Genomic DNA, 14,482 nt, shown 5'->3' with positions numbered 1-14,482 from the left:
GCTGAAAAATAAAGCAGAAATCCCTGATATAAAAATCCAGATTTTTAAGGAGGGGGGAAAAGTCCATGTTAAAGCAGAGCAAAAAGGACTGTATCTTCCTATTTTAACTACCAAATACTGAAGGTGTTCTAAAATATGGTCCAGACTACATTAAAATGCTGCTGTTTTCATTTCTGAGCTTTGTTTTGAAAGTCTTCTTTATGAAGTATCATAAATGCATGCACCACTAACATAAAACATAGCAGCTTTAAGATAGCACATACAGTAGCCACTAAGATTAATTTTTACTCCTTCCCAGAAGTATTTTCAAGTCTTTGTCAGCAAGTTCCCAAAATTCCTGCTAAAAGGACTATCTTCACCTCAGATGAACCCAAAACAATCATCTCAATTAGAAATGTAAAACTGGATCACCATACAATGAAGTCAAATGGCCCTGGCAGCTAGAATTCCACTATCGGAGTTGAGAACAAAATTGGATTTTACCTGGCTCTTAGTTATTATTCAAACATTGTGTATTTTTCCCAAAAATGTCATAAAAAGAAACAGTTTAAATGGGAAAAATATCTGCTGTTGGAAATGGTTTAGAATTGAAACACAACAACATACTAGAATGATAGAATGAGTCACTCCAGTCATTTAGAGCTGCAGCAGCAATGGAGAGGGGAGAAGAAATTTTAAATCCAAGAACAGAGATAAAATGAGATGCAGGGAGAAGTAAATCATGGGTTTTAAAGGAGTTGGGAATAACGTAGAGAAAAATGCGTAAAGCCCATCAACCCCCTATTGCACAGCCTCTTCTGTTGATCTGTGCTTTCAATAGAAAAAAGAAAAATGCCCTTGAAAAGAAGATATTTTGCCAGCTCAATTATACTCCAGGAAGTCATTTAAGTCCTGAATATTGTGACACTTGCACAGTCAACTTGTGCAGTCAGTGTGCACACACTCTTTTATTTCTGTAGCTTTCTATTTTAAAGGTTGTGACCAACGTTCATTCTATTCCTTGTTTTGTGATTTGAATTAGTGCCTGAGATTTCCCTTCCAGTTCGTCTAAATATAACATGTTTCATTTCTGGCAAGTCCACAGTGACATGAAAATTGCTGTAAGCTTCAGCACGCTACTATTGAGTGTTTGTCACCAGAATTAGCAGTACACATACTCTTCCCATAAAGGCTTTTTGTCAGTTTGCCAGTTTGGTGTTTAACTCTTCCTAAGTATTTCTATGCAGAGACTTCTAGGAACAAAGGAGGGCCATGACTGTCCAATTCCCTTTACTTGGGGATGGAAGCTGGGGGTTCACACAAACTGCACATGGACACAGCATAGCAGTTCTTACAGGGAAAGTCAGTTCTAGTAGCAGGCAGGAAACACAGCCCCTTTTCTGTAATCAATAAAAATTGCAAGGATATTTTAGTGACTCAAAGGCAAAAGCAACCAAAATTGGAATACCACAGATCCTGAGTAATAAGAAAAAATGAACTTTTTAGAGCAGGTGGAGAGGAATACAGGAAGAGTTGTTTCAGAAAGCCACCTTCTGAGGAGGAACTGGATTCTTCACCCTTTCCTACAAATTTGCAGCAGATGGCCTGTACAGGAATAGATGGACAAGGCTGTTGTCATCTGCTACTGTTATTTTCACCTTAGCACCTCCCATTTCCTTATGGAAGCTGTCTGTAAATGAAGGACTGAACACTACACATAATGCATTATGCTCAGCACACTGCATCTTGCAGATGCTACCAGAGATGCAACAAGCAGTACTGTGTGCCCTCATCAGGTTGTGTTTGCAGGTGGATTCCAGCTTGGGCACAAAATGGAGTTTGTCTTGGAGCATTAGATAAAGTGCAACATTAAATTATCAGGTATTCTGAAAGTATGAAGTACTTATCTGACCCATAAATGCATGTTATAGATTGGCAGGCATTGGCTGAAGACCACAATGCAGTTACACAACTGAGACAGTAGAAACCAAACTATTTGTATTAATACCTTGTGCTTTCACTTCATCTGGGCTCATAAATGACATCTGAAAGACAGGCTTAAATATCCGTAGGAAACACTAGCTTTTGCCAGAAGCGGTGCTGGCAATTTCAAGGTGATGAAGGCTTAATTATTAACCAGTGTTATTCACAATATAATGGGAAACTGCTGCTAGAGGTGCCATCTTTCAAATCAAGTGAAAAACAGTTCTTACCTAGTAATGTGATTTTTTTAGTGAAAAGCTAATCTAACTTTTACAGCCACCTTTTATTTCAGAGAAAATTGCCTCATTTACCTAGAATATGACCCCTGGAAAACTGTATTTCATGGTCTAGCCCTGCATAATCTGAAGTGCTGTCATACGCTATAAACCCACCTGTGCTCGTGCAAAGCAGCATCACTGAGTTCATTTTTTTGTGTATCACCAGAATACACTGAAGGATTGTAAAACACACCTGAGTACAAGAGACACAGCTCTAAAAGACTAAATTTTGATCTTTTGAACCATCACAGTCAAGATTTATTACAACTCGATAAAATCCTCCTCCAGTATTTCATAACAAGATCTATTTAAAAGATAAATAGAATTCACAAAATGGATGAAATCTACTGGCCATGTCCAAACCTCTCAGAGGCTTTTGCTCCTCCTTTCAGTTACCCACTTCACTGTGCCTGCTGTATCACTCAGATGAACTGAAGCCTATCTCCCCCCTTGTGACACACAGCAATGCTGCCTGCCTCTTGAAGCTTTATTTCAGTCTTTGACAACATCAAAGGACAAGAACAATTTCCTTTCTCTACTCTCATATATTATTAGAGATTGGAACATACGAGGGCCCAATGGATCCAGATGCATTTTTCTTGTAATAATGTGATGCTAGACAGGATAAAGTCATTCTCCTTCCCACTCTCTTGAAACGACTTTGCAGCAGTGAGAGCAAAAAGTAAACTTCTTGGAAAAAACAAAGTAAAACATATAGGGGGAAACTATGCAGTTAAATCTGAAAGATTACCCCAGAGTAAAGAATAAGCACTCAAATTGCCATGCTAATACATCCTGAAGTTCACTGAGGTACAAACCTTATCATCACCTCCTCATCTAGTGACTGTACTGCTCACACCCAGGGTGCCAAAACACAAAGGACTAAACTCTGCTTAATGCAGCCTTAATAGAGGCAGCTTCCTCTCAGGAGTGAAGAAGCCATTTGTCTTGAAAAGTGATTCCCCCTGCAGAGTGGGGAGACAGACAAATTAATTTGGACCTTAACTATCTCTCTTTCATTGAGGGAAAGAAAGAATTTGTTATTTGGGTCTCTAATAGTGCAGTTTGCTAGCAGTTTTCCCATTTCAAACACTGTCTCAGCTGCTAATGTGTAATGTTTTGTCAAGCTTACCTACCCATAACATAGACAAATCACTCGCTTGCAGAGAAAGAGAAAGAGACTGAAGCATCAGTACTGATAATTCTTAGCTGTCAGGTGAATAGAGCCTACAAATGAGACAGCCATGCTCTATTACCAGTGCCAGCAGGCTCTCGGCTGAGACATGCCAGAAATGTCCCTCTGCATTGGGCAGTCATGAACTTCCCTGCTAGGAGTGAGTGAATGAGCCGGATGGCTCCTTGGATCACGTCATTCTGCTCCCAGGGCCAGGGCTCTCTAGGGCTCGCATCACTCAGGCAGCCAATAACCAAAAGCAATCTCTGACAGGGAGAAAGCACAAGATAAGCTCAGTGTGCAGCAGTAACTGCAGCACACTGGCAGGATGCACACAACCTGTGTGAAGGTTGCTAGGAAGGGCAAACCCCTCCTTCTCTCCTGCCCCATTAGCAGGGATTTGCAGCGAGCTGGCTAAGGACTGTCTAGGGGAAATCAACACTTGCATCCTTCGCAGTGACAAAGCCGAGGGCTGGGGACAGCTGTTTGTATTAGGAAGGAAGAAATGTCTAGAGCACATAACAATCAAGAGACTGTTCCTCCTTGCCAAGGAGTGAGAACAACTGGATTATAAAAGCTGCTTGGATCATTAGCTTACATTTATCTCATCTATCTATCTTATTTTGCATTCTGGAGTCTGACAAAGACAAGTCACAGGTATATTTTCAGCATTTAAGAGGAAAACACCACACTTCAAATCTAGTTGTCTTACTACCAATATGGGCTAGATTTGATCCCTGTTCTGACCCCTTTCCTGCCAGTTTATTTGAAATACAAGCTTTATTCTTAACACTCACAACAGGTTCAGGTAGCTGGACTGAAGTATTTACCCAAAGACAGCCCTGGGTAGGATGCATCCATGCCGGGAAGGAGGGAATGCTGCCCTGCATTTACAAAGCCCGAACCCACAGCCTATGCTGTAGTGAAAGATGCAGAAGCCGCAGTTATCACCCTTTACACCACAGCACTGCAGCACTGCATGTGGCGCTGCTCTGCAAAGCACAAGGCAAAAATCTGCAGTCCTGTTGCTTCAGAATGTGTTTAGGGACCTACGTTACCAAAGAACAGCCTTTTCGTGGCTCTGTCTCTCATGCTTCAGTTGTCTGACAGGTAGACACCAAAGTACACTGGGCTGGCAGGATATCCAGCTTGTTTTAGCAGACAACTAAAGCCTTCAACCTATCCGAGTCAAAGACTCTACCAGTCTATAAGCCCCCTAAACACATATGGCTCTCCAAGACTTTGATACTGCTGCCTTTCATCGCAGTACCTGAATGACTTCCAAATAAAATTAATAATATGTATTATAAATCCCTCTCAGTGAGTCTGCCTTAGGAACTGGAGAGCTGAGAGCCAGTAAACTGTCTGCTTATATTAAGAAAAGGTGATAGCTAGAGTTTCCCTTCATATCCTGACGTTTGGTGGAGATTTCCAGGGTCTAGCTGTCAAGCTGCTGCTATAGTTTTAAAAAGGACTGCTTCTTAAGTATTCACCTAAGGGCAGATCTTTGATAGACAAAATGCTATCAAAAATGAAGTGACTTTTCAAAATAAATAAATATATATATATATCTAGAATGCTGCAGAGGTAATTCTGCTCACCCAAAGACATTCTTCACAGTGAAACAAGATGTTTTGATACATTCCCTGATAGCAGTGTCCACCTAGAAGGAGTGCCAGTGATACTGGAATTCCTGACATACCACAGTGTGTTTAGTTTAAGCTGACATAACTCCGTAGTTGAGCATTTGGTCAGGTTATCTGCTGGTAAATGCTGAATGTGCAATGGCAGTCACATTATGAATCCACCAGCTTCACTGTGGCAGGTGAATTTGCCATCAAATGCTGTACAAACAGGAAGACACCAGAGACAGAAACCTGCATGCTGGTACTTCGCAGAACATCTGACAAACACCTATGTCTCTATCAACATAAGCAGCCAGAGTGCAATAATACACTGCTAGACATCAAGTTTTCCATCTACCACTGTGATACTCCACATTCCCAACTGGAACTTTTAGCCCTTCTCACCACATTTCATTGTTACTTCTCCTGCCAGTCTCATTCATTCACCTTTCTTGCTTCATCCCAGAGAGGGGATGCAGGCATGCACCGAGCATGCTGCTCATGCCTGAGCTGCCTCTCGCTGCCATGCCACAGCTGTTTGTGCGGGAAAACAGGGACTTTGAGTGATATTTGCATTAGATAAAAAAAAGAGCTCTGCCTTTTTGTTCGTTCCATTCATTTGTATTAATGAGGCTAAATCTATGTTCCTGCTGGACTGATCTCTCAGGAAAAAAAGAACGCACACACACTCAAAAACCTCAGTCCAAAAAACCCAACATCCCCAAAGCTGGCAAGGTTACTAACTCCTGCACAGCTTGCCTGAGTCAAACTCAAATGCACATCACTTTTTGCTTGTTTTAAAGGAATCTCACAGCAGAGGAGAAAAGAAGTAAAAAATGATAGTGCCAAAATGAAAATGTGCATGAAATCTAAATTTATCAAAACAAAACCATCTTATGCCTATAGATGACATTAGTGACACTTAATTTTACAAGTAAAGATACAAGAAATAAATCCTGCTTTGGCCCTACAGCAGAACCCCCATGTAGTTACTGCTGGTTTCTAAAGCTCAGAAACAGCTTCCCATTTCCCTGAATCTGTCTCAGCACAGAAAACACTTTTATTCTTAACATTTCCATATATTTATATTTTCTGTACTGACTCTCAATGTAAACTATTTCCTTTATTATTTTTGTGTATTGCCTTCATAGAATAGAAGATTTTCTACATATTTTTGGCCCAACAACAGAAACCTCTTTTCTATATTGAAGGCCAGGAGTGAATGACACAGTGTGCTTAGTGAGATCCAGAAAGCAGTAGTCAAGTTTGACATGTGAAGCTATCCAGAGCCAATTTACAACAGTGAATGAAAATCATATTATAGGATGCAAGTACAGAAGCCAACCTGATTCCCCAGGCAGAGAACTTGCCACCAGAGGCAGTTATGGAGCATTTATTACTGTGCTGGCTTCAGCTACAGTATTTACTGGAAGCCTGAGAGAATGATTATCATTTTCTTTTAAGAGAAAGAACAACACTCAATGCACAACTGTTATTCCTCTATCCCCAAAGTTTACAGCTTCTACACACCTATACTCTTGAAAAAATAATAAGCCTTTGCCTTTGAGAAGCTGAGGGTTTCACAGCCAGTTGTAAATATACATGAAATTGTTACGGTGCAGTTAATTTATAATTTATGTAAGAAAGAATTCATTTTATTACAATAGAGTTACCAGTGCTCAATTGTTTTATAACAGCCTTTCTGCCTTTATTTTAATCTGTGGAAACTTGATTTTGAATATACCAGTGATTTAAATGCCCAGGATTTGTTGATCAACTTCTTCAAATCACAGAAGCTTCATCAAGATTTGTCCCAGCTCTCCTACAGCCCAGACTCCTACAGGTACAAAGACGGTAATTTCTTCCCAAGAGAATCACTAAAACACCAAAAGCAACAAACTCGTTTATCTACAGGTCTGTGCACAGCACTGCACAACACAGTGGTACCCTCATAATAGCAATTGTCTAAGTAGTAAACGCGTCAGGAAAGCATTAATTAAAGGTGGAATGAGCAGAACATTATGCTGCAAAATTACTCTCTTGAAGGATAGTTGGTTTGCTTCCATTTTGACAAAACCGTAAGAAAACCAACACTTAAGTGCATTAGATTCATTCCTTAGTGGATAAACTCCATAATATTTCCTGAATAGAAATCATGCACCAAAATCCAGCACTCCTCACAAAACTATCAGTCACCAATTCAGCTATCAATAGTGAGAATGATAAACTAAACCAATATAGAACAAGTGACTCAAAATTGACCTTAAGCCAAACCTAGACGCTGGTGGATGGGTTGCCATCCTATTTCACGCTGCTCAGAAGACAGACTGGAAACTGTAGTTATTATCTCCCCAGATACGGGTGCCTAAGCAGCACTTTTCTTTGAGGGACTGTCAGCCTCTTTGTCTGGAGTAATTAAATCAGCATTTAAATAAAAGGTCCCCATTTCTGATTTAGATACATCCTATTCATCATTACTCTTGCTTTATACAAGCACATTTGTCCTAATCTCACCAGACAGAGAGTATTGTAAAGGTTAAGTAACAGTGAAAAAACAAGCTTCATATGAAAAAACACAGGCTGGAAATCTAAGATCAGCTCTAAGATCTAAGGATATACTTTAGATTTTGGAGTTTGATTTATAAGTCTGCAGATGACTGGAACTTGGTGCTCCGAACTAATTAGTGCTGCACAGCACAACATGTTCAAAGCACAGCTCCTACTGAGTTCTGCTGCAGCTGCGAGTCCTCAGCAGTTCTGAATGTCTCAGCTGAGTCAGCCAGAACCCAGGATTACATCACTAGTGACCACCCACGAAAGTTTGGGCAAGTCACTTGCCCAGAGTCAATTCATAAAACCACTGGCAAGAACATACATCCCAACCCTCTGAACAGCATTCCTGGGATTAGCTTCCCACAGGCCCCACTGGGGAATGTTCCTGTTTCTGCAACAAACAAACAGATCCCATACACACAGGCTCGTCTGCCACACACCCCTGATGCATCCCTAGACAACAAGAAATGAGTCCAGTCTTTTAACAGCGACATGAGACTATGCTGTAATTACAGTGCTTAGTACAACAAATATATACAAAAGCACTGAATGAAGACTGCAGCTACAAACATTCACTCTGGCATATTCTTTCTTCTTTTATATACTTCTTTTTAATAATATATTTTATTTAGTGAATCCAAAACCAAAAGTTGAAATAACTAATTCCATCACAAGGAAACTCATGTGTAACAAAAGTACAATTTGGCCTTGATGTCTAACTGGATCAGCAATGGTTAAAACAGTAAATTGCGTGTAGTCTAATACTTAATCTCTGCACATGGTCACTAGTGCACAGAGATACACAAATTGCTGTTGGGTTTCGCCAGTACACTGTGACAAGGCAGGAAGGCTCTGGAAGATTCATGTTTCCTGGTGGAAAGAGACACTTCAGCTCTGTCTTCACTTGTGTGCCTCTGTCCTGGTCCCACAGCCTGGCCAACCTCATTCATGCCACCCAGTGTCTCAGCTTCTCACAATATCCCCATAGCCCAATCTGTCGAGCTGGTGTCCCAGGGTCACTAGCAGGAACCTCAGGCCCCAGTTCTAAGTATTCCTCACTTTCTCAGAGATGTAACACTTATCAACCTGTCTTGATTTCCTTTGTTCCCAGTCCTTCTCACGGTATGATTTGGTTTTTCCTCATCTGAGGTCAGCTGCCTTTTCCAAAGAGTTTCTGTATCAGGCCAGACCAGTCTTTATTCTCTCAAGTGTCTGTCCAAGCCCACAGTCCAGCCCTTAGCACTAGCAATTCATCAAATCCTTTTCTTCCACAACCTGAATGTCCTTCAGGAAAGCGGCATCCAGGGTCAGTGCTGGTGCCAGTGGTCACTGCTCCACATCCCAGGAGCCTGCTCACCACAGCGTATGTTGTGGTTTAAACCCAGCTGGTAACTCAGTATCATGCAGCCGCTTGCTTGCTCCCCTCCCTTTCTCCCCCTTCCCCCCCCCCCCCACTCTCGGGGGGATCCCAGAGGGATCAGCACTGTTCCCAGACTAATGATGAAAACACAGCACTGCACCAGCAACTAAGAAGGAGAAAAATGACTGCTACTGCTGAAGCCAGGACACCCCTGCACCACTCGCTCCAGAGCAGACAGCAGCAGGAGGACCAGCACTTGGGGGGCTGTTCCCTACTTCCACTCAGGAAGGTCTTACACAAAGTTCTACGAAACACAAAGGCAAAAGTCAAGTCCCTGCACTGCTGCTTTAAGGTGTGCAAAATGCTCAAACAAAAGCTGTCTGGAATTAATATCCTAAAACACAGCCTTGTTTGCAGCAATAAATAAATTAAATAAAAAAAAAAAAGCCGATCAGTCTGAAATGGTTGAACAGCAGAAAAACTTCATTCTGAAGAAGGAACAGTGGAAAAGCGTAGTGATTTGGGCAAGAGATTAATAAGTTACTAATCACTCACCAGTACTGGGATGCATCAAGTGGACCTGGCCCACAGGATGTTGAAGCAAATACTGTTTGAAACACCACAGCCAGGGCTAGCAGTGCCATCATCCCAGTGCCCCACATCTGCAAGTGCAGGAAAGCTGTGCTTTCCCCGGCATCAAACCAGCCAAACACTGAGAATGGGCAGACAGCGCCAGAGCTCAGATCCATCCAGCCCAGTGTCCTGAGCCAACAACAGCCCAAACCACACGCTGAGTGAAATCTGCCTCTGTGGCAAGAGTGTTTCTCACACCACCCTTCCCAGCTCCCACCAGCTGCAGAGCAGTGACTCTCCCAGGAACAGTTGGAAGCTTTGGATTTCACAGGTCTTTACTTTGCAGTCTTGATGGGCTGAGCTGTCAGTCAGCCTGACAGGCACTAACTGCAAGGCTGCGATCAAGTCTGATCAGAACAATGGATTCTGTGGACACTGTCTCCTACTAGTTTGGAGGTGATCCCTCCCTGCACCCATCCAAGGTCAAGTCCATTCAGTATTCACACTCTATTCCCTATTTGTCTTGCATGTGTTTTCTCTCACCCTTTCTAAATAAATTCAACCTTTTCCTTTTATTGCGGATGCTGTTCCAATGCAGTGAAATTACATACTGTTCATTTACCAGTAAACCATCAAGCCATGCTTGTTTGGGTATTTTGCAGTAAATGCCTCCAGGTGCTTAATGACTTTTTCTTCTCAAGTATTCATGCAAAACTTTGCTGTGCTTATTCTCATCTGTTTCTCTATAACATAACACTGCTCACTTCTCTTCTGAACAACACAAGAGAACCACTTTGTAAGCAGAGAATCTTTTATGACATTCAACACACAGTCTGTATTCCTCAGCTTCAATTTCTTGTAACTCATTTCACCTCTGTCAATTTGGCTGCTGATGTCAGCTCCACACTGAACAAGAGGCTTTAGAGAAAAATGAATTGCATTCTGAACACTATAGCTACCTATTTTATGAAGTTATAGAAAACCAAGGCTGGGATACAGATTTCAAGCTTTTCTAAATTCCTTTATTTAATAAAGGACATTCTTGCAATGAGGGCCTTCAGGATAATACACTTTGGGGAGAGGTGTAAAGAACACAACAGACTTCCAAGTCATACATGGCAGAGGTCAGCAGCAAGGGAAAATTAGTGTCATATGATGCTTATTTTATGGTTTGTGATAGGTTTTTAGCAACAAAAACAAATCTAGGACTTGTTTGCAGCTTTGTCAGAGAAGGTTCTGCCTACCCATGTTAATGAAGAAAGAAAGGCTGAATAAAAGATCTTTAATTAATACAAACCACAGTGAAATGTAGGTCACCTTTAATAACCACATTAAAGTAACAGCTGTGTGTTTGCTGTAGAACAGTTTTTCAGTCAAAGGGTTCCTGGTGAGTCCAATTTAGCTTATAAAGAAATCCCGAGTCAAGGGGAAATACAAAAGCAAGAAAGCTGTAACTGAATGCAACTAATAACCAGCAAAGGAACCTGGAAAAGCCCCAGGTGAAACTGAGGAAGGCAAAGGCAGCATTCTAATACTATCATACAAATATTATGAATGTACTGCAATCTATGGGGGAAAGGTATTTTAGTGGAATGAGTGTTTAAAACATTAGCTAGAAACTGCTGAATGAAAAATACACCATCTCAAGTAGGATTCTACGCAGCAGCAACTCAGCCATGTAGTTTGTTAGTACTCCATTACCACAGGAGGTGAGAGTCTCTAGTAAGAGTTACACCTTGCAAAGATGATATGGATCAGATCATAGGACTGCAGAGTCCAGAAAGAAGCGTTTAGCCAGCACCACTATAGCCACCTTTTATGAAAAGCATCTGACTACATGCATGCTAACCATGGGGGATAAATCCCAAGGGGAAAAAACAATAGTACTGCTGTCTGAGAGCAAGATATGTGGGCTGCAGCACGCACACAGAATTTACTTGGCCCCATTACTGTAACATTACAGCAAGAGTATTATTCTCCCTGTCCTATCAAATCCAAAGATCATCATTATTCTGTGTGTAGGTGGAACCAGACCTCTGTCGGGATGGATTTTATATTGAATAAGCCCAAAGTGGCCTCAGACAAACTGACTTTCTGAGCAGTGTGATAAACTTCTGCATAAACCAGAATGGCTATGCTGGTGAAAAGAATCTATGTCATGACTTTTCCAGGAAAGCTGTCGCTGCTCCTTCCATCTTTCCAGAAATGTTTTTCTATGTGGCTACATCCTTTACTCTATGAGACATTGTTTAATACATTGCCTTTGGATTTAAGGTTAATTGCTCTTTTTCATTAGTACTTTTACAAAGTGAAAATACCATTTTACCAGTAAGAAACCCCATATGTCAGTGATGTCACTCGCTAAGACTTATTCTGATAGAATCGTAGCACCACAGAAATGGTTTGGGTTGGAAGGGAGCTTTAAAGGTCATCTAGTCCACCTCCCCTTCCCCTCTGCCATGAACAGGGACATCTTTAACTAGACCAGGTTCCTCAGAGCCATGTCCAACCTGTCCTTGAATGTCTCCTGGGATGAGGAATCTACCACATCTCCAGGCAATGTGTTCCAGCACCTCACCACCCTCACTGTAAATAGACAGAACTACTTAAATTTCTTTACATATTTCTTATATATCTATTCCTTAAAAAGGAAATCTTTGCGGGATTGACTCCACCAGGAAGTAGCAATAAAAGTTTTCATGAGGGTTTTGCTCTGAACTATGTGCTATTGAACTGCAAAGGGTATTTGCAGGATCAGAACAATATAAAAGGTTTATCTACAGACAAAGAATCAAGTAAGTACTGACTAAAGTGCAAAATGTCTGACAGATCTGAATCATTAAACCATGGGCTCAGAACTTTACATGGTGTTGTAGGGATCTAGCAGGTTTATAAACTTCAGGTTACGCAAATTTCTTAAAATGTTACATGCAACTTGACTTCCTACATTATCATCTGATCTCAAGGCTCTCCAAGTCTTCCTTCACTTCCTGCTGTCCTAAGGAGACCTTCTAAGTTGCTTTTACTATAATTTGCAGGGGTTAGGTTTGGGGGCTGGAGCAACCAAACCAGAGTCAGGACTTTGATACTCAATGCTATTACAAGCACACTGAAGGTGAATGTTTTCACTTGCTTTCTTACACTGAGGTGTACTGCTGTATGGAGAGGGCTGGAGCACCCCAGTTTCAGTCTTCCCAATTCTCCTAGCCCAACCCTCATCTGTGAGCAGGTCTGCATTAATTTCATCCTCTGACTCTCATTGTTGAACCATTCATTCCAGCCACTTCTGAAAATTCAGAGGCCATCTGACAGAACTGGAAACAGGACTAAACACTGAATATTCTCAGTGTGCCAAACACATTTATATTTTCAGCATAATTCTAACTGACTTTCATGCACAGAAAACCAAGTATGACATGCATATTCTGTGTGCCGCAACACACTGGAAGCGGACACCATCGACACATTCTGGACTTCCTCATGAGGAAGGATAACAGGCATTCAGAACAGCTTTCATAAGAGTTTATATTTCCTGTAAACATCTTTACATGTTCTAGATACATTCTAAATAATGTTAATTTTAGGATGTTTTTATTTTTTGCATTTACTGAGCTAGTTTTTTCATTTCTAACATACCTGATCTGTGGAGATGCACAACTGAGCATAAGCTGCCTCTAAACCGTTGTGCTGAGGTAGCAATCCAAACAAATTTGAGGTGATTCTTACATTATAAAAGCAACTGATAAAGTGACTTAGGAGAGTGGTTGTGTAGATTGGATCCCCTGTAAACAATGAAGCTTGTTATCTTTCTTGGCCACAAATGTCACATTTCTGGCATATCATAGCCAGACTACATACAAGCATTTCAACTTTATCCTACTGAGGTTTGCTCTGCAGCAGTATTTCTACAGCAAGGAGAAGCTGAATAATCCAGTGACTATACAAATATCTGTATTCACTCTGTGTAGACTGTAAATGCTGGTTGAATGCCAGTAACCTCTGTATGACAAGCACATAAATAGGAAAAGGATTGATTAGAATTCCCTATGGACTAACCAAAAGCAACTCGGTTTATTGTAACAGTATTTCAGGACCACAGTAGTACGCAGTCACGGACACAAAGATAGATGATTACAATTCCTAAAGGCAGTGTAGACAAACAAGTCTGTAAATCCACCATCTGATTTCACAACACAGAAAAGTCACAAAAATGTGAAAGAAGTGGGAATAACAAAATGTGAAGACAAGAAATAGGAGGTGAAATCAGCAGGGACAATGTGTTCTGATGTCATACTTCATTACAAATGCATCCTGCCAAGCTAACAAAAAACCCTATGAACTCTCAGGGACTTCACCAACTAAAGATAAAACAATTTGATTTCAGAAAAGGGACTGTGCATTTCCTTTTCCTGACTATAGAACTGTAATGCCAGATCTGTGAGATGGAAACACATTCCAAACATAATACACCAAGAATTTCATCTTGCTTAGGGCAACTCCAAACAAATTCAAACAAATTCAAACAATCAAAAGAATCAAAAGAACAAAAGAAAAGAGGAGAACTACAATGTATCTAACTAATATCTGCTCAGAACATCTTCCTTTCTTCCACACAGGAGGCTATGACAGGGACTGAAAATGAAGAGACATGGAAAAGAATGGTGCATTGCATTGGCACTTACATTTCCCAAATGTCCTCTGGGAGGTTAGCTGGAATTTCTGTTAAGCCCCTTCCTCGACAATCCACCACATTGTTGCTGCAGGTGCAGGCAGATGGGCAAGTGATGGAACTGGCACTGCATGATGGAGGTTCAGATTGGGAACCTGAGACAATGAAAACATCAAAGGTTGGGTTTCAAAAATGATTGCCTGAAATTTTAACACCAGAATACATCAGCCGCTGTGTTTCCACATCCTCTTACTATATTAACTGATAACTTACTGGGATTGAGAGAAT

The 14,482-nt window shown here is 41.1% G+C and overlaps 1 protein-coding gene across 3 annotated transcripts in view; it reads right to left on the bottom strand.

The window, feature by feature from the left end:
• The window catches only part of SLIT3 (slit guidance ligand 3), a 520,423-nt gene that overhangs the window by 174,863 nt on the left and 331,078 nt on the right, over window positions 1–14,482 (bottom strand). For all 3 annotated transcript variants that reach the window (XM_061348428.1, XM_061348427.1, XM_061348429.1), the window contains exon 10: window positions 14,208–14,349. In XM_061348428.1, the coding sequence (XP_061204412.1) occupies window positions 14,208–14,349 (142 nt within the window). The remainder of the gene's footprint in view (window positions 1–14,207; window positions 14,350–14,482) is intronic.

The sequence above is a fragment of the Neopsephotus bourkii genome, unplaced genomic scaffold (genome assembly GCF_033783945.1).
Source record: "Neopsephotus bourkii isolate Nb327-2 ecotype Australia unplaced genomic scaffold, CSIRO-AGI_Nbou_v1 NB_357, whole genome shotgun sequence".
Classification (NCBI taxonomy): Eukaryota; Metazoa; Chordata; class Aves; order Psittaciformes; family Psittacidae; genus Neopsephotus; species Neopsephotus bourkii.
This window is presented reverse-complemented; position numbering and strand designations above follow the sequence as displayed.